Source organism: Lygodium microphyllum, chromosome 4 (assembly GCF_053477565.2).
Source record: "Lygodium microphyllum isolate KBCC chromosome 4, Lygodium_microphyllum_v1.1.10, whole genome shotgun sequence".
Lineage (NCBI taxonomy): Eukaryota > Viridiplantae > Streptophyta > Polypodiopsida > Schizaeales > Lygodiaceae > Lygodium > Lygodium microphyllum.
The window spans coordinates 182,673,156-182,694,698 of NC_141138.1; the positions used below are offsets into that span (position 1 = coordinate 182,673,156).

Genomic DNA, 21,543 nt, shown 5'->3' on the forward strand with positions numbered 1-21,543 from the left:
GGTGTTTGACTAACAGTGAAATTGTTCTTTGCTGGTATAACATACTCTATCCTTCTTATTTATCAGCTTGATGAAGTGTCTAGTGGGCGTTCGGAATGGAAGGATGTTCTGACAGGCTTTTGGCCTGATTTTCATGGAACTATTTCATCAGTGATGAAGATACCAATTCAACAGGTGATCCCTTTGTATGGTTGATTTGCGCTTGAATTCCCACTTCTTTTGTGTGAGTGAGTGTGTGTGTGTGTGTTGGGGGGGAGGGGGGTGTGGTGAGAAAATAAACAATGTTGTAGTATGGTCACCACTCCTTGAAGAGGTTGGTCCTATTTTAAGATTTGGCTCTTGGTGTTAGAAGTAACTGTAATTTAGTCTCTCTTTGTGTCTGTATTTCAGGGTGAGCTTTCACCTTGTTTGGGGTATCCAATGTACTATTGTACAATCTTAGATAAATATATGTTTTCAATAGTTCAGTTTCGTTAATCTTTGGTTTGCGGAGTATCCTTATTGTAATAAAAGTGAAGCACAATGATAGAGTAATTGTTATAAATAGCCATGGATAAAATGGAGAGGCTAGCCAGACAATGATCCAAATTGGGCATGGTTGTATGATGTTTAGCTCGCTTCTGTCTCTCAATGAAAGATTAGCAGTCCTGAAAGAGATATAGGCAAGGCATGGTTTCATGATCTCTCTCTCTCTCTCTCTCTCTCTTTCTCATTTCTTAATGAAAGATTAGTAGTAGTGAAAGAGAGAGAAAGATAGGCAAGGTAAGAATGCTTTGAATAGTCTTCTTCTTCTTTATTCTTCTTGCTGTCATCTTTCACATTAACATTTTGTTGTAGTGTATCGATTCTTAATTTCATCATCCATTAACAGCCCCAAAAGGGTTTTATTTGTTTTATTTTGCACTCATTGCTCATGATGGATCAAATGCTCCAAAATCCCTTGTAAATAGGGCATGTATGGGCATTCATCCTCACTCCCTCCTGTCTCTCCCCTCCCGAATCAACTGGCACCTTGTTCACTGTTGCCAGTGCTATGTTTGGCTTCACCAAGAGCTGCCAGAGGTTGACCAGCCTGCCATGACCTATCCCAGAGGAGTTCCACCCACTAGTAAACTCACCAACCCCCAGTTGGCTGATATGTGTTGCCACCCAGCTGTCGCCGAGTTTCCAGCTGCTTGATATAGTCAGACGATAGGCTGGCCTGCTGCTTATGGTGTTCAACATGCGCTACAGTCTGTATCTGCTGCTCAGAAGGTCTTAGGGGGCTGATAGAGCAGCTTTTTCAGCTTGGGCGTCTCCAGACAGCAGCCCAGCTCCCCAGACATCTTCCACTGTAGTTGCCTACCACTCAGTTTTCTGCACCTTGTTGTTTGGAGGCTTTGACCTGGTGACACTTTTGTGTTTTCTCCTCTAGTTAGCTGCCCAGCAGTCACCTAGGCAGCAGCCATAGTTCCAGCGACATTCAAGCACCTCCTTCTTCGGTGGTCAACCACAGCTCTGAGGATAGCATTCCACTCCCTCTATTGCTCTCCATTATCTGATGTGTCTGGCATCCCCCTTGCTTGGAGGACTGCATTTTACTCCTCTACAAAGCATTGCTTCATTGATCCTGCTATCTGATCAGCCAGGATTGTGTGGCCATCTCGTAGCTCTAATTTGTGTCGTTGATTTGACTCTGCTCACCTTAGTACTGGTTGTAGAGAATGTAGACTTACTCCATGCCTCCATTGTATTATCAATGTGCCTCCTGGGAAAACGTACCATTTCTCAACATATTCTGGACTCCACAGATGCATGGATTACATCCCAAGAGCCATATTTTTCATGGTCATCACGCCATCATTTCTCAGAGCACTTCTTAGATTTAATGGAGATGAGTTAATATTAGCAGCCATATGTTAGTCATCCATGGTCGTAGGGAGGAAGATGGACGTTACGTGGAAGTTGTTTCCCACCCGACCTTGTTTGATACTTTTACTACATATATCCATGGTATACACTTTTACTACATGCGTTTTTGTTTCAAATTTGATGTCTACGAGTTGTTTTGAAATCTGGTGTCTTTGATATTATAGATCATAATTTATTTTAGAATTGGGAGTAGCACCTATATCCTGGAGGATTTGATATTTTTGAAATTTGTATTGTAAAACTGGATCATTAGTTATGTAGGTAATACATTAGTAGTGCATTGCATGGTATGTGGATACACTTGGGGGCCAACCTTGCTTTCCCCTTTTTTGTCCTTGGGCTACTATATATGTTGCCCTAGTCCATTTTAGTGTTTTACTTATCTTTTGTATCTTCTTTTCTTTGATTATCTTGTATATAACGCTATGAGTTCTCTTTTGCCCCTTTGTGTCTCTTCAATTCTTACATTCATAGATTTTTGGCATTTGCATTCATCACCATATCACAAACACACAGTGGTATGGGAGTATGGAATAAGCAAGGTTCACTACCCTTGGTTGAACCACACGACCTTAAAACATTCCTTACTTTCCAAAATTAAAGTAAAGAAAAATTATATGGAGCAAATTCTAGAATCTAAGGAACTTTATGTCTTGAACCTTGAACAGATTAAATGGCATAAAAACCTGCATAGCTCTGTTTTTGGGATAGTTTGGTTGGACACCTATGTTCATAGGTGACATGTTAAAGGGGATATCCTCTTGGTTAGCACCTGGGCTCATAATTGCAAGGTTGTGGGTTCAAGTCTCATTGTGTACGCCACTTGGTTGGACACCTATGTTCACTTGGTGTGTTTGTGTTAGTCTGGGTTCTCATCCATTTGAACACTTGGTTGGTCCTCCTCCTTGGTGGGTACGCCGAGGATAGTCCCACTACGATCAAGCTCCATTGTTCAATTGACTTGTGGGCTATCCTACCTACACATAGGAAAATGCCAAGGTGATTGCCCATTTTTTTTCTCCTTTTTGGTGTGTGCCCTTGGTGAATATGTGTGAGCCTTTTTAAAGAAAGGCATTAAAAAACCTCCGTGGGAGCATAGACATTGAGGACTCCAACGCACAAGTCCCCAATATCCAATATGATCCATAGAATCTTCCTTGCCACTATCATCTTGTGGTCTCCTACACAGGTAGTGAGACTTGGGCCAATAGAGGTGCATACGCCTCCACTCCTGTTGTGGGCACCTATGGCGTGCTCCTAGTAAGTGTGCGAGCTGCCCGTGAGTACCTTCCCTACGCGTTGGGCCTGGGTGGGAGTGAGTTTGTGCTCCTATAGAAGCGGGATGTCGATCTGTTCGGCAAGGGAAAGCCACAGCTCTTGCTGAACAATCAACTTCCTGGAACCACGTGCCTCACTCTAGTGGAGACTATTCACATTCTAGGATGCAAGGTGTAAGCTCATGGGGAAACTTGTGACTGACCGAATAGGCATCTGTTCGGATTGGAGGTTGTTGATGAAGAGGAAAAACTATGGGGCATAGAAGTATGCTTTGCCACCGGTCTAGACGGCGAACTCTAGTCCCCCATGGTTGCCCTCGGACGGACCATAGGGGTGATAGATGCTATAGATGGTACTATCAATGCATCTATCAACCATGCTGAGAGTCGTGACTCTGTACACTAGTAGAAATAGGCCGCATGTGCCAGGGGCCACTTGATCACATCCCGCGGAGCTCTCCACTATGGAGGGGCTCGAAAGATAATGCTCAAGTGTGGGACCTCGCTACCAGCTCACCAGTTAATGTCATCATGCAATTGGGCCACTGCAGTGCAAACAGTACTAGTCCTTCTTCTCCCATACAGTGGGAGGTGTGGTCAGCCACCTGGCTCTTCAACTCCTCTATCTGTCATCGTCCAATCCTCTGAGAGTGAGGACTGAAGGAGAAAGGCGTAGTTTGGTCCATCGAGTGGTGCTAGTAGATGGACCTTGCCCCTCCTTGGCTTAGGAACCACGAAGATTCCCACCTCAAGAGGTAGTGCGAACCCTCCGCGCTCCACAACTCTCAGGTAGGACCATGGGCCATTGTGGAAGAACTCCTGTGACAACAACTGTGCCTGTTTCGGGAAAGTGTGACGGGCAGTAGGGGCATATGAGCTGGTGGCTGTATGGGAGGGGGAGCACTGCTAGCGCGATGAGGATGTAGGCATGTGTGGCTCATCACCACTTGTGGGAGGAGAGGGGGGGTGGGTGTGGGGGGGATCACGTGACTCGGATGCGGATCAAGGTTTGCCCCACAGGGGAGGTGGTGGGGGGGAAGAGGAGGGTCGGGGGATGGAGGGATGGTCGGAGGTATGTGTTGGGTGTCGGGGGGGACTGGTGGCCCTCGAGGGGGGGGGGGCTGTGGACCAGGGTCAGTGTGGGGGGAATGGGATGATGGATGTGGGGGATCGCGGTCCTGTTGGGTGGGGTGGGCAGGGGGGCTGTGGAGTGTTCTGCCGAGGGGTGTCGCTCGCCCTCCTGCTCCTTGCTGTCGAGGTTGGGTCTGAGGAGTTGTCTACGGCTCCCCCTGTCGTCTCCCTCTCTGTTGTTTCTGGACCCGTGTGAAGCCGTCAGCGTCCACCTGTGGGCCTGTCGATGGAGCCGCCTTGGCCCCGAAACACGTAGAATTTGCTGCCTGATGCCCAAAGTCGTGGCAGTGTAGGCAGTGCCCTGGTTGCCCACTCACAATGACCTGCTGCCTAAAGGAGTGACCTCCAGCCTCAATCTCCAGGAACTTTGGTATGCTTTTTGTGTCTTTCACGGCCACTCGTACCTTTGGGACTCTTGTAGCTGTCACTGGATCCGCGAAGGAAGCAGGAAGTACTGTGCGAACAAGCTGTCCAAAGTCCTTCACTAATTGGCGGTACTGTACTGCCAGTCCGGGGAAAAGTAAGGTGATTGGGTGTCTGAGAAAACTGTTGTGGAGTGCAAAAGACTCCACTGTGATGCCGCTATACTAGGGAACCATGTAGATGACCCCCTTCGTGGAGGCATCGAGCGAGCTCTCCACTAACTCATGGGCTACGTCCGTAGAGGTGAGTCGAACCATGAAGATCCCTGGGCCCATGAGGATTGCCTCCCTGATCTGCGTTGTACCAATGCGCAGTGTGGAGTGGAGCCGATCCCGCAATTGGGCCCTCGATGGGGAGTGTCCAACGACCTAACCAAAGATCGCTATTTCTTTCAGCTCCAACTCGGTGGCCCGGACGGCCAAGAGCTGTTCCTTAGAAAGGATGATGCGCAAGGTGTGTGATTGGGGGGCACTCGTTGTATGCACCGGCATCTGACCAGAGGTTTCCATCGCGCGTCCCTGTTGAGAACGTACCACTCACGCTTTTGTGCCGTCGGAGGTGGGGGGGATGTTGCTGCAGGGGGGGGACACACCAGGGAGCAGCGCTCCCCAAGGGGGGGGAGTAGGTGGGGGAATAGACAGAGTAGAGGCGGGGGAGTAGTCGGAGCAGAGGTGGGGGAGGAGGTGGCGTGCAGTCAGTGCAGGGGAGGAGGCGTGGGAGAAGGCGATGGGTAGTCAGTATGGGGGAGAAAGTGGGGGAGTAGACGGGGCAGAGGCGGGGGACCACGAGCAGTAGGCGGGGGAGAGCAGGAACGATGGCGGGTGGAGCAGCAGCACACGCGACGGCCGGAGCATTTTTTTTTTTTTGGCATAATCAATCCCTAGTTGAACATTCAAAATGTTATGCCATATTTGCTGATTTCTAGCCATGTTGCTACTTTGTGGTGATTAGTTCTTGCACCTAGTTCCATCTACACCTTCCAGCTTCAACGGATACACTGTCATTGGTCTTGGTATGGTTGTTTCTATACTCTGTGTAGCTTCCATTTTGCAACTATGATACAAGAACATTACATCAAGCATCCTACACACTCCTTCTATGATTTGGGAATACCTGATAGTCATAGTTGTTTTCAGATCTGTCTGAAAAAAATTTCAGACATCTACAGACATCTGAAAAACAGATGTTTGAAAATAGCATTTCAGACATGATGGTGAAGTGTTTTTTGGGCAGACTTAAAGAAAATGACCGATTGTTGGCCACTTTTCCCTGTTCACTTGTTCGTTAGTGCCCAGGCTGGAAGTCACCTACCCTAACTGTAGATGGTGGAGAATCCCTATGTGAAGTCCCCAAACTGTGGGAAACACAGCTGCTGGCCTGGAAACACTGCTCCCCCAAACTTTTTGACCGTTGGGTAAGATATCTCTCTCTCTCTCTCTCTCTCTCTCTTTTTTCTACTACCCGGTAAGATTTCAGCCTTTGAGCAGTGCTTTCGCAAAAGCATGGGATATGCAAGCATGAAAGGAGTCCTGCCCCAAACTTTTCAACCGTCGGGTAAGTTCTCTCTCTGTCTCTCTCTTTACACCACCGGGTAAGATTTCAGCCTTTGAGCAATGCTTTGGAAAAACATGGGATACGAAAGGAGGCAGACATTGCTGTTCATCACTTCTGTTATGTAGAAGATATCCCATTTTGGAAAGCAAAGAGGCAATATTTTGTTGGCATTCTGAAGGCAGTTGGGCAAGTGGGTCAAAGCTATAAACCTCCTTTATATCATAGCCTACGTACAAAGGACCTTGTGGACGAGGCTAAATGCATTGACCATGACTTGCTTGGTATTAGGGACAAGTGGAAGAGAGATGGATGTAGCATTGTTTGTGATGGATGGTTAGATGCAAGGCGTAGGCCTATCATTAGTGTCATGGCTACATCCATTAATGGTTCAATTTTTTTAGAAGATATTTATACAAGTAGAGAATACAAGTCCGGGGAGTTCATCTTTGGCATCTTGAAAAATGTGATTCCTGATATTGGGCTAGATTATATGGTGTAGGCATGTATGGATAATGCTTCTAATTGTGTGAGGACTGGTGATTTCATTGAGCAAGAGTGGCCTAACATTTTTTTCACTAGATGTATGCACAATTGCTTAGATCTTCTTTTTGAAGATATTGGGAAGCTCCCATGGATTGCCCATGTGTTTGCTAAAGCAAACAAAGTTATTACATTTGTTATGCGCAAGGATACATAATCTTATTGATAGAAAATGATTAATTGTAAGAGTGATTGGGAAAGATTACAATGTGGGATAGAGTCTCTTGTATAGACCAAGGCAAGTGGCTTGCTTTAATCTCAATGACCTCAGTGCATAGTTGCCTTCATGAGTACGGTACGATTCGCACTGTATGGTACCGTACATAGCCGCACGATATTGTATGAAAAAACTATCCTTCTCTGGCCCCTGCATCTCGCTGCATTCTGCCTGCATGTGTGTTCTATGTGGCACTTTTGGGGGGGTGGAAAGCCTTCGATGCCTCAACTCAACCCTTTTTCTAGCTATGCATCTCTCCCCAACACCCCTTGGATTCCATCTAGCTAGCAGTCATGTTTAACTCTTGCTCCCTCTGACTGTTTGACCCTTCTCTCCTCTACAAAGGGTGCTCCTCTCCTCTATGCTTCCACACCAATTCAACAAGCATGCTCATCTACCTCTCTTGTATTTTGAATTGATTTGTGATTTGTGAAGCTCTAGTCTCTCATTCTCTCCTCTTTTCCACACCCTATCAAGGCTCAACGCTCAAGTCTCTTTCACACCCTATCAAGGCTCAAGGCTCTAGTCTCTCACTCTTGCTCTTTCAACTTTGAAGTTTACCCCAACCCTCTCCCTCTCTTTAAATTTTCACTTTCAAGTTATAAGACTCAAGACTCAAGTATCTTACTCTCCCTCTCTCTCTCTCACTCTCCCTCGGGCCTCTCCATCTGTCATTGGCACCATGACTCATGAGAAGCACGAGGCCTTCAAATTGCACGCGATGCATGTAGAGAGGGACACAAAGAAGTCCAACTCCTACTATTGGACTTGCAAGTATTGCGAAAAGCGCTATACAAGTGGTGTAACCCAATTTCTTCAACATCTTTCCAAGACCCCGAGGGGGGGGGGGGGAGGGGCAAGCTTTTCCGTGCAAGGAAATCCCTTAAATTATTAGGGATGAGATTCTTGCCAAGATGAGAGGGGGATCCACAAGAGGAGGAAGTGGCGTATCGGCACCAACTCCTATGCCTACTAATGAGGAAGTATCGAATGTGGGTGTATCTTGAACTGATGCGGGAGAAGCGTCTACCATTGGTGGTGGGGGTCCACATCCATATCTAGCTCTATTAAAAGACAAAGAGTGGAGGCTCAGGCAACTTTGAAGAGACAATCCATTGTCTCTTAAGCTTAAAGTCATATGCATGGATCGGTAGAAAGGCAATGACTTGCGAACATTGAAATTGCACGCACAGTGATTGAGTGCAATCTTGCATTCAACGTCCTAAAGCAAAAGCAATGAAAGAAGATGGTAAAAGCCATTGCCAATGTGGGTCCCTGTGAAGGATGGACCGGTGTAACTTACAATGACATGAGGATAAAAAAGATTGATAAAGAGAAGGAGAGGATTGATACAACCCTTGATTCTATTCAGGCCGCATGGATAAGATATGGTTGCTCCGTTCTCATTGACGGATGGAGTGATTGTAAGAAACAGGGCATCATTAATGTACTTGTCTCATGTCCACTTGGCAATTACTTTTTGCGGACCATAGATACCGGCAAGAGGGGGAGGAAAACAATGGGTGCATTCATTTACCACCACATTCGGTAAGCTATCATTGAGGTATACATTGTCTTCTAAGTTTTTTTCACTTTATTTCATTATAATTCATGCATAACTATCTATCTCCCTTTTGAAAGGCTCCACTCTCTCTCTCTCTCTCTCTCTCTCTTTGTAACCTCCAAGTATTGTTACTTGTAATTTGTGAATGCAGGTGGGTCCCTTGAATGTGGTGCAAATGCATCGAATTGTCGATGCATGGGCCGTTTGCTTAAGGCCGAGTTTCCCACGATGGCGTGGACTCTGTGTCCAAGTCATTGTTTGGACTTGCTCATGGAGAATATTAGGAAGCTCAAGTGGATGGAGAGGGTGGTTTGCAAAGCTACATCAGTTGTCACCTTCGTCAGGATACAGATAAAGATGCTTGCAATGTATGGTAAGCATAGCACACTCGAGTGGAAGAAGCCTTATTCGACTCGGTTTGCTTACATGTGGTTATTGCTGAACCGCCTTTATGAGGTTCGGTTTGTCTTGCGTCAGATAGTGGTGTCCACTCTATGGAATGAGTGGGAAGAGTATCAGATAGAGAAGGGCAAAGCCACACAATGCTTGTGCCTTAATGAGCAGTTTTGGTAGAAAGTTCGTGCCATTGTCATTGTCATGACTCCCTTTTACTAGATGTTACGTAGGAGTGATTGCAAGGGGTCCACCATGGGCCTTCTCGTTACTTCTCTTGAGTAGCATGTGCTTGTACAGTGATCACATAGACACAACATACATATGTTCTAGAGATAGAAGAGAGGAGATGGGATGGGTGTATAAGCCCATCAATGGTTTTGTTGCATTGGTATATCCGGCCTACAAGTCATCGGTGGTCATGGATAATAGAGAGCTCCGTTCGGACTAGCTTGATTTTTTGAGTCGTATGGTCCTTGTGGATGACACAATTCAGTGCTGGAGGAGCTAGGATGCTATGTGGATTAGAGAGGGCATGTGGCTTTTGCTTCTTCCACATATTGGAGGAGAGAGTCACTTGTGAAGCCTTTATTTTGGTGGCAAAACTTTGGATACATATCGGAGAACCTTTAGCCCTTAGCTATGAGGCTCCTTGCCGAGGATTGCTCTTTGAGTGCATGTGAGAGAAACTGGAGTGCCTATTTTCTCATTCACACAAAGATTCGCGATTGGCTTAGCACATGATAGTTAGAGTGGCTAGTCTATTGCCGCACTAACTTATGTATGATGAGGGCTATGATGAGCATGGGTAGTCAGAAGTAGGTAAACACTTAACCATAAAATTTAATATTTGTTGTTTTGAACTTTGAAGTTTATACTTTACAATTTAGACTTTAGCATTTATAATCTTATGTGCATTGTGTAGGTGAATGTTGATACATTCAAGTTGATAGACGAGACTCTTTCGAGTGTATATAAGGAGGTGGACAAGGAAGAGGATATGATTTTTCAGAGCTCTATAGAGAGCTTATAGCAGTAGATACTCGTGACACTTGGAGTCAGCGTGCTTGCGGGTGAGGAGTTCGAGTAGGTGGTATTACGAGCATGGTCATTCGGTGCCCTTCAATATCGAGGAGGGGTGGTTCAAGTGGCTTGTAGACATATGTAAGGCAGGGATCTAGTAGCTCAAATCTTGTGCCTCATGATAACATTTTCCCCCTTGCCTACATAGCTGCTACCTAGGGAGCCATCATTTGATAATGATGGCAATCTCATTAGTGAGGATGACTATGAGAGTGTCTCATCATTTGGTGCTGAGGAGTCATCTTCAGACTCTCTTAATGAGCACTCAAATGGTTCTAATGATGATGATGATGTGATAGTGATGCTTGATCATAGATTCATAGGTCTTTCTCTTTTTTGTATCTACTAGAATTGTATCCACATGCATGATGTCAATACGATGCATCATCCATGAACGATGTATGCACTAGACTGTAGTTGTATTGCATGTTCTGCACAGCCCATGCGACCGCGATGGCTACTCTCATGTATTCATCTTATTTTGTAATGAAATGGCTATTTCCACTTTAAACATGTGTTTTATCATTTAATGATTTATGGTTTTTAAAAAAATCATGTTAATTTTTTTGGGTATCAAGATGGTACCTTACCTTAAAAAATCATAAGGTACCATTTAGTATCGTATTTTATCGTTCCATACGGTGTCGTATCTTTCGTACCTGACAACTATGCCTAAGTGTCACATGGGATATGTGAAGAGTTATATTATAGATAACTACCTAATTTCTTGTCCGCAAAGCAAAGGTTGGTTCTCATGAGCCTGGATTAAGGGGCTAATTCCAATATCCTATCTAGCATATATATTAGGCAAACGAAAGATGCACTAAATAGAATTAATACTTAGATAGGATACATGAGGACTAGGTGGTACTCACTTTGATAAGACGAAATAATGTTTGGAACTTCAAAACAAGAAGTCCACGATTATAAATGTCAAATTTCTTCTAGTACCTATGAAGACTAGGATTACTAGGAAAGGCTTCTAGAACTTGAAACAACAAGTCCAAGATTACTAGGAAAAGTGCTTTTGGAACTTAAACAGTAAGTCCAAGAATACAAGGCAAAATAATGAGGACATAGCAAAATAAAACCTAGCCTCTACAATGATTGAATCAATCAATGGTTTGTTGATGAAGCACTTCTTTGTTGGACACTTTGGTTGATGAGTCTCCCTTACTTCTAGCATGCAATTTGATATTCTGTTGATCATATTGACTTTGAGTTGTGTTCTTTCAAAGGCTCTTATCTTGATCTCATGCTCTTGAGCTTGAAGATTTGGCTCCATGTTGTTTTGTGAAAGCTTGTTGATCATTGATGCATGTTTCTTGTGACCACAGATATTGAAAAGAAGCTTAATACTAGTGTGAAAGGACACTGGACGACAAAATAGAGAAGCTTGATGGGACCAACTATCCTTTGTAGTCTCACAATGAGTGGGATGCCAAAGGGTTCTAGAATGTTACCGCAAGTATTGAGAAGCATCTTGAGCCTATCGCGTATAACAACTAGGTAGAATGCAAAGGAGGAAAAAGCTCATGCATTTGTGGCTTTATTTTTCCACTAGTAGTCAAATCTCATATTTTCTCACGGAAATTGCCAAGTAGGCTTGGGATGTAATTGCGAGGTTTTATTAGGTGCATAATGAGGCACACATTGCTCATCTGTGTAAGCAATTGGATTTTGAGCATATAAACGAGAGTGATCTAATGGATGCATTTTTCTTGGAGGTCAAGGATTTTAAGGAGCAACTTACACCAATTCATGAAATCCTAGATAGGGACTTAATTACCAATGTTTTGAATGCCCTTCTAAATTCTCATGTTGTGATGTTTGATGAGTTGTTTTGAATGCTACTATAGGAAGCACAATGTGAGAGAACCCATTTTGTGATGCATACAAGCGATCATGTGTTTGTTGCAGGTTAGCATAAAAGGCAAGGGAAAGGGCTCTTTTGCTACCAGGTCAAGCAATAGAAATGGAAGAATCATAATTGTTGAACATTGAGATGAACCATGAAAGAGTGAAGACAAGAACTCAAACAATAAATGGGCAATGGAACCATAACATAGTACATATATCATGCAAACCACACATGAATGGCATGTGTGGTGACCATGTACTACCTCGAGTCTCCCTCTCTTCAAGCGGATGTTATCAGAATAGAGGAGTTGAGTCACGAGTATATAGAGACCTAAGGACGAGACCTAAGACAATTGAACTAGCTCTAAATGAGCCACCCAATTGCCCAATAGGTGCTTGATGACAAGCCTAATGAATAGCCTAACACCCATGAAATGTACATTACTAACACTCTCTCTTAGATTATGGGTGATTAATACAATACAATGTATAGACAAGCACGCCTTAGGGACTATCACCATGCCCCATATCACAACAATGATTTGCTAGAATCTTTTACCACCATAGTATATACATATGACAAGTAATGCTCAAAGAAGATACTTGAAGTATCGAAATGCACCATCGGAAATACTCCAAGGCTCTAGCTCTGGGTCAAGACTTCCTAGCTACATGAATGACATCAAAGAAGATACTTGAAGTATCGAAATGCACCATCGGAAATACTCCAAGACTCTAGCTCTGGGTCAAGACTTCCTAGCTACATGAATGACAAGTCACAAGTGATTCTCAAAGAAGATGCTTAAAGTACCGTAATGCATTGTACAAAATACTCCAAGATTCTAGCCTTGGGTCATGACTCCCAATCTAGAAGACATCTAAAGAAGAAGCACCAAGTTGATGTGGATCATATTGAAACTTGTCCACATAAAGTGGAAAGAGCCAAATCTCTATGCATGTCACTAATGCATTGCAGAATCATATTGTGACGACGGATTTGTGCCTTCAACTAGACCACCAAAGTGTCCAGAGATGAGGAGCAAAGGCTGCTCGCTATCCAAATCTCCTATCATGGATTTGAAACTTGAAAGTCAAACTAGCTCAAAAATTAAATGATGAGACTATGTTGATGGATGTAGAAAGCTTCCCCAAGGTTTGCTATGCCATATGAATGTATGGTAGGCATCAACATGTCCTATCTCTGCCCTCTCACAATAATCCCACTTTGGCTCGAGGACACCTGAGTACCACCAGCACACTACTATAGGATAGGAATGTCCCCTCTACGTGCCAAGACATGTATGAGAGGAGAATGGGTGTCTCAATAGAGGAGAATAAGGAAGGCCAGAAGTCACATAGGAAAACCTGCCAAGCACTAATCAAGCCTAGTCATGCTGTGAGAGAAGTCAACTCCCCTCTTTGACATGCAGCCACCATCTAAGTCAGTCTGAGCAGTCAAAGGGAGTCAATGCAGCAGCCATCTGTCCATGAGTCGAATAGAACTTGCTATGCCACGAAGGAACATGGTGACCCTCTTTGCATTGGTCATCATTGTGGAGTGGTCAATAAGATCACTCTCTTTTGGTTGTAAATTCCAATGACAATTTTCAAGCCTATGTGTAAAAGAAATGATCTTATAGAGGAAGAGTACCTTGTTGTCATTCTCTGTTGCACAGCTATAAGTGCTACTGTAGGGCTCCCAAAACCACCTGTATGGCAGAATTATAAGCATGGCTGAAATCACAACTATGGACATGGCTATAAACATGGATTTGGGCGCAACCATAAGCATGGCAAACTATAAATTCATGCACCATTAGCTGCAAGAGGTTTGGTTGACTTGCAAGATGGCAAAAGGCTATTGGTTCTAGGTGGGTACGCATGTTGAAGAGGAAAGAGGATGATGGATTGGCTTGTTGAAAAAGGTTATACGCAGTAGAAAGGGTGTGATTATGATGAGACTTTGTTCTCGTAGGAGCACCATTTGGTCTTTTATTGCATTGGTTGCACATTATGGATATCTATTTGATGTTAAGATTGCTTTTCTTAAGGGTGACTTGGACGAGGAGGTATATGCTTTGCAGCCTCTTGGTTTTGCTATTGAAGAACGTGAGACCAATGTGTGCAAGATGAGAAGAGCTTTTTACAGTCGTAAACGTGCAGCGTGTGCAAGATGAGAAAAGCTCTTTATTGTCTTAAACATGCAGTTCGAGCTTGGTAAGGGAAGATAAGTGCATAGTATTTGGCTTTTGGTTCTTGCTTTAGTTCAACTAAGACTACACTTGATTTGAGAAAATTTAAAGTTTTGCTCTTGGTCTTCAATTTATACGTGGATTCTTTGCTGGTTGAGATGATGCCACAATTTTAGCGTTGAAGGCTGATTTATGCTCATTTTTTGAGTTATTAGAGTTTAAATTACTGCATTACTACTTGACATTTAATTTAGCAACAACAGCATGGCATTATTATGCAACAAATGAAGTACACTTGGAAATTGCCAAAAAATTTGATCTTGATGGATGTGAGCTTGTGAATACCCCAACAAATCTGGCCTGTGTCATGTGATCTAGTTGACCTTATGTCTTGGTAATTCCATGTATACATATAGTGAGCAGAAAACAACCTGCAGTGGCTACGTCTACCCCTGAAGTTGAATGCAAGGCATTTTGCCCAACTATAGTTGAGTGTGTGTGGCTCAGACAACTTGTTGCTGCCTTTGGTGTTGATCAATCATCCCCTACCACTATCTATATTGATAGTTTGAGTGCTTTGGTAAGTTACAAAGAACCTAAACTTCTATGCTTGCGCAAAGCCAGTTGAGGTGGATTATCATTATGTGTGGGAGTGACTGTTAGTAGGTGAGGTCAACTTGGGCTATGTGTCCCTACAATAGGATGTTTGCGAATCTATTAATGAAGAACATGAGAAGTTCGAAATTTTTGGCAAACCTTTGAACATCTTACTGTGCCCCCCATGATGCGATATATCCCTATATTTGTCCTCACTCCTAGGGGCATTCTCGGATTTGTAGCAGATACTAAGGTAGTAATGTGGGAGCACACTTAGGACCACTTGGATTGTTTTCCGTCTTTTAACAGGTTCTTCTTCCCCATCTGGCTAGTGTACACTTAATTCTAGTCCATTTTAGGGTTGTGTTCTTATCCTTTGTATTTTCTTCTGTTTCATTATCTTGAATAATAGAGTTGTGAGCTTTCTCTTGCTGCTTCATCACTGCTTGCTTTGTTGCTTTGTCCTCTTGCCATTGTTACCAAACATTCCCTAAAAAATTAGTCCTATAATGAAACTTGTTTCAAACTCGTTTCCTACCTTACCATTTTTGAAACTTTGAGACAAGTGAACAAAGACCTATCAGTTTAACCCTTACCCTTCAATATGGGCAAGGATTTGTAATTTTGAACTTGGTACCTCTGTGGGTTCTACTTCTTTCAGGTTCCCACATAGTGATGTATGGCTTGTATTTTGCAGGTGGTAGATATGTTGCAGAAGACATTTGCTAGTCAAGTCTTCAAAGGATTGGGGGAAAATGGTTATTCTTGTCCAAGGTTTACTTTTTAAAATTCCCTTCATTCATCAAGTGAACTGCTACTCTTACATTAACACTATTCCCCACACTTTGTCTTCATCAAGCAGTTGTAATGTTGGGAAGCTCACTTTGAAGTTAAGTCGGTATGGGTTGGGCTACTTTTTTGGCTGCAACAGCTATCCAGAATGCCGGTATGTGTTTGTAGGCTCATTGTTTTTCGTGATGGTCTCTCTGTATTTAAAATCTTTTTTACAACTTTGGCAAGTCACTTGGAATACCGATAGACTGTTTGTATCATAGATATTGAGGAACTAAATTTAGGAATGTAAATACCTGATACCAGTCTTTACTGGGCTCATGCAGCGTTCTGCCATAGAAACAAAAAAGAATACAATATTTATTTAAGATCCCTGTAAGCCAGAAATGAGCATTAATTTTCTTACCCATTTTGACCAGAACATTTGCGAACTTTGGTGTATATATTTTGCTCTACCACACATATACACTTAAGCAGAACATCAGGATGTTTTCCTATGATCCTGCATACACCCTACCACCAATCACTCACTGAAGCATGGAGAACGTTGGAAAAATCATGATAAGACAAAGCGTGCAGCTAGATATAGGCCTTTGTTCATACTAGCTCTTGCTGCAAAAGAAACCAATTGTCTAAAAAGTTGTGATTGTACCCTCGGCAACTTAGAAAATATGCCCTCAAAAGTCTCAATATATAAGTTCTTCAAAATTTCCAGGTGAATCATGCTTATGAAGTAAGCTGTGGACCTGTCAATCCTTAGAACTGATAGTCACGTTCTTGAGATATGATTTACCTTTGATCAGGTAAATGTGATCTTTCCTCTGCCGAAAAAGTTGATTACTATAAAAACATTTCCCATATTGCACACAGTCTGTTCACAATGGTTGAACCAGGAAGCTACAATTTCTGATGGTAAATACATTTTGATAATTCCAAGCTTTGCAAAACTAGAGCTCTCTCTTTTCCTGCAATATTCAAGTGAAAGACACAATGCATCCCTTACGATGCACGTCCAAGGTTACGCCAAGAATCCTATCTAGGGAGTGATCTCCATTTGCAGTGTTAATGCCAGGTGGAAGGCTGGAATGTGAGTAGTGGTGAATTCTCCCATACTCCTATGTATAGCTGATTCTTTACCCCCAGGCTGGCCACTCTCAAGGTAGAATGTCTATTACAAGGGCTTATGGAAGACCTAGTCTTGGTCTTTAGTTCCAAGATATTTGAGTAACCCCTCCCATGTTTCAAAAAGTCATCATATGGTAGGAATCTCCCTACTAGGCCTTGACATAGATGCCGATGACACCTCCATAGGTGGATACATGAGATTATTGCTTGGGCTAGAGCTAGGCCCTGCATATCCATATGTGATTAAACCATATAGAACTGAGTGTTACTAGATAGAGTTCTATATTTAGTAGCAAGTTCGATATCCGATCGTGTTCAATATCAGCAATACGCAAAATAACCAATTCAGCATGTTCAGATTTGTAGATGGAAGTGTTTATCTTTGTATAGGTATACCTATGTAATAGCATGTCGCATCTCTTGCCCAATAGGTGAAGGGCTGTTGTATGTGTTGTGTTCTAGATGGATAAGAGGAGATGAAACATGGCAATTGAATGGCAGAATACAGGTGATGAATTTTAGAGAAGGAACATGATGTCATTTCTTTCAGATGGTACAACAGGAGGTCATCATTATACTTCATCCGGTCTTCCAGAGCCAGAGTGAACTTGTGTACTTGCATTGAACATTCCAGTCATGATCTTGGAAGAAATAGTAACCTGCTGCTAGCATGTAGCATGCTACATTTGGAACACCTAGATATAGCCATTGAGCAGCATCCTTTTCCAACCTTGTTATTCACTCTCTCAGAGGATATGGACTCCATGGTGGATCAGAGTGCATGAGGAGAGGAGTTTGATACCTTTCCATTGTCTTTGTTTAGAGTTTTCTTTGTTATAGCTTGATCTACTTTACTTTACTGGACCTTTCTGTTCAGATATTTTGATAAAAACTTCTTTTCTTGGGTAAAAGTTCCCTTATAATGCCTGAGGTGGAAATGTTAAAATAAGATGAGTATCCAATTTGAAATTTACTTTGTAATAAGCATATTTTCCATAAATTGCTAGCATTTGCCTAGTCAAAGTAAAGTGAGTCCTACTTAAGTTTGAAGGGATATAATGTCCTTATGCTTAGCTTTTGTTTCAAACTTGTGTAAGGCAACAAGAAGTGATAAAATGTCATTCACTTAAATGTGTTCCAAACTTCTTGTGTATGACAACAATGCTCAGTATTTGCCTTCAAATGGATTCTGATCTTCAGGTTCAAGGCACAAGCTTTGGGAGATGAAGAAGCAGAATCTTCATTAGAAGATGAGACTACATACTTCTCAGATTTTGGAAACATGAATAATTATGTAGGACTTGACCCTTCAACAAACCGAGAGGTAATGCCCCATGCTAGCATATCCTATTCAAGTGTTTGAAATAAGGTTTTGCACCGAAAATTTCTGCTGTTATTTATTATAACTAACTGTATTCTTAGGACCTTCTTCCATCGATTTTGGAAAGTGAAAATGATAGTTTTAAGCTTGACAATGACAGATTTATTCAAAATAAAGAACAGTCTATTAATGGCCACTTTAGTGACAAATAATCTAAAGGAATATACAATACAAGAAAGCCACAATTTGGTGAAATGAGCATGGGTAGACTTCTTCTAGGCTGGCAGCTCTCTGGAGAGAATGTTTATTACACATTTAGTCAGGGTGTTGTGGCGCATATCGCTCTTAATGGAGGGATTACGGAGGAAATTTCCTTATCTCGGTCTCTTTGGCAAGGCTGTCCCCTCAGCCCTTTGTTGTTCGTTTTGGTAACTCACCCGATGCTCTCATTATTGGATAAGTTGGCAGCTCAAGGTGGGATAGTTGGCTTATCTCTTCCCTGCGGTGGCCAGCTTGTGGGTCAATCTTTGGTAAATGATTCTTTTATGTTCCTAAAGGTTGATTGCACTAATGTTATTCGGGCAATGGTGGCGTGGAATCTATTTGCTTTGGTTTCGGGTCTTCACATTAATACTCAGAAATCTACCCTTCTCTCCTGTAAAGAGAATGATCTGTAGGCCTGGGGCAGGAATGGAATTGTGATCCCAAGGGGCAATATAACGAGACACTTGGGATAACCTATTGTTGTGGAGGTTGCTCCCCGTGCCTTGTTGGATTGGATGGCCTCCCGAATTCATGACAGATTCATGTACTGGAAATCTCAGAGCTGGCCTCTACATGTCAAACTAAAAGTGGCTCAATGCATTATGATCAGTATGATTTCGTTCTTTCTGCCATTGCTTCCTTGGACTAAGAAGTCACTTTTGGATTTGGTCCAGCCTATCAGATTCATGTTGTGGAAAAAGAAAGGCAATCGTTTGGGTCAGGTATGGATCTTGTGGCAGCATGTGACTACTCCGAAAAGGATGAAGGGTACAGCTTTGTTGGATGTTAATCTGCATATGGCCGCTTTGAGGTTATCCCTTTTGCAGAGTCTATGTACTCGGTGTCATCCTTGGTCAGATATTACTAAATTCTTCATAGAAAAGACTAGCATCTCTCGGTTATTCATGTCTCCTGGTGGCATGTGCTTAATTCTATGAGGCGTATTAAGGTCTCCCAGTCTTTTCTCCTTTCTCATTTGATTGCATCCTGGCAAGAGATGCTTCGTTTTGCAGTTTGGCATCCTCCGGATATTCGTAAGGAGGAAAATTCGCTGCAAGGAGAAATACTGGTTTCCTCAAGGTTGTTGGATTGGCTACAAAAAGATTTGCAACGAGACAAGTTTAATCGAATGGCTAGGTTGGGGTTGAAGACAGTCCTTGATGGTGTTATTCTTGGGAAGTCCCGTCTTTATTCTTTCAGGCGTATTCGTCAGCACTTTAGGGTGCCTTGTGCATATAGTGACATTTGGTCATCCATACAGACCAGTATTCAGAGATTCTCTCCTTTGCCTGTGTTACAACCATTGTATCCATGGCGTGACTAGATGTTTGTGCTTTCTAATGATTTTGAGAAAAGGTCAGCTAATCAAATATATCATCAAATGGTGGAGTCTAAGAGATGGGTCACGGGGAAAGTTAATAAGTTATGGCATCTTTGGGATAGCAAAAAGAAGTGGTGGGAAAGATTTATCTAGCTTTGGAAGTCTAAGGTTCCGTATTAGGGTAAAGTGTTCATGTGGAGGCTGCTCATTAGGGGTCTTCCAACAGGAGATGTGCTCCATGCCCGAAAGATCTCTATAGGTCGTCGTGTTTTCTGCACTACATGTGATGAGATGTTGTTTCAACTCTTTGTCTCTTGCCTTGTTGCGCGACAGATCTGGAATTTCATCTCCGAAGTGTGGTCCTCCGTAACTCAGCACTGCATTCCAGCTCGATTGTGGATTATGGGAAATATGTCCTCTATGCCTTCTTTGCATTCAGATTTTTCTTGCCTATCCCATTTCCTTAGATGGACAGCCTTGTGGCATATATGGCGTACTCGGAACGCCTTTATTTTTGATTCAGCATCAGGCATCCATGGGCATGTGGCTTGTGTGCGTGGCAAATCTCTTCTATGATGTCAGCTGACCTGGTTCTTCTGGATATTGCTGCTCCCTGGTTGGCGATTGTTTGCTCTACTCCAACTGTTCTTTTTGTGTGATTTATTAGTACTATTAATGTAATAGGCTTCTGATGGTTTTGATAGCTTGGAGGTCTCATGTAAATATTTACTTCTTTACTGACCTGATGGTTTGATTGTAAATGTTTACTACTTAATTCAATTATCTTCACAAAAAAGAGAGAGAGAGATGCTTCGCGCGGTGAGGCGCGTTTAACCGTAGAAGATGATGGTGTCATTTTTGGGCAGCCCCACCATCTTTATTCTTTCTAGCACATTTGTCAGCACTTTCGGGTGCCTCGTGGCTATCATGGCATTTGGTCATCCCTACAAGAGTAGCTTTTGAGGTACTCTCCATTGCCTGCGTTACAACCCTTGTCTCCTTGGTGGGATTAGATGTTTATGCTTGTTGATGATTTCGAGAAGGGGTCAACTAATAAGATCTATCATTAGATGGTCCAAGCCAAGAGATGGGTCATTGGAAAGGCCAATAAAATATGGTATATTCAAGACAACAGAAAGAAGTGAGAGGAAGGATATCTCCAACTCTGGAAGTCTAAGATTCCTTATTAGGCTAATGTGTTTATGTGGAGGTTGCTTATTGGGGGTTTTACCAATTGGGGATGTGTTGCGTGCTTGCAAGATCTCCTGTGGTCACTGTGTATTTTGCACTACATGGGATGAGACATTGTTTCATCTCTTTATCTCTTGCCCTGTTGCTTGACAGATTTGGAGTTATGTTTGAGGATGCCTACTATGTCCGCCTTTCAATCAGATCATTCTTGCCTTTTCCATTTCCTTGGATGGATAGCTCTGTGGCATATTTAATGTACTTGGCATGCCTTTTTTTTGGGGGGGAGAGAGAAATAAAAAAGAAAGAAGAAAAAAAAAGGAGAAAGAAGAAAAGAAAGTTGTAGGCTTGGAGGAGAGTGGCCAAAGACTGCCTATTTTTTCGTACTAAATAGTACGAACACGTACCGTATGGAATGTACCGTACGGATCGGTTCATACTACGTACATAGTCAACCAGGGAGAGGAGACAATAGGAAGATGCAGGAAGGAACAAATTTACATTGGCTGAAATAAATGCTGAATACAAATGGAAGGACTGATCAGTCTCCTTGCACGCAGCCCGAGGAGTTTGTGAGGGCACTAGATTTGGCATGAAATGATGATAGCAGTAGCAGCATCACTGGAGGTAGAGGAGTGTGCTGGAAGTCGGAGGAGCAACTTGCAAAAAATGATGTGCCTCAGTCAAAGCACTTGCTATAAATAGTAGAATATACGTTGTTACATTAATACTTATGGGGAGACAAGTGCGAGGGATGACCGTCTTGGGGCCTTGGGCACCCAAATGGGGT

General features: G+C 42.8%; 1 protein-coding gene across 1 annotated transcript in view; it reads left to right on the forward strand.

The window, feature by feature from the left end:
• Window positions 1–21,543, forward strand: part of LOC148037977 (DNA topoisomerase, type IA, core) — a 153,993-nt gene that overhangs the window by 108,372 nt on the left and 24,078 nt on the right. The window contains exons 14-17 of the mRNA XM_087677010.1: window positions 67–174; window positions 15,440–15,516; window positions 15,605–15,688; window positions 17,860–17,983. Coding sequence (XP_087533136.1) covers window positions 67–174; window positions 15,440–15,516; window positions 15,605–15,688; window positions 17,860–17,983 — 393 coding nt within the window. The remainder of the gene's footprint in view (window positions 1–66; window positions 175–15,439; window positions 15,517–15,604; window positions 15,689–17,859; window positions 17,984–21,543) is intronic.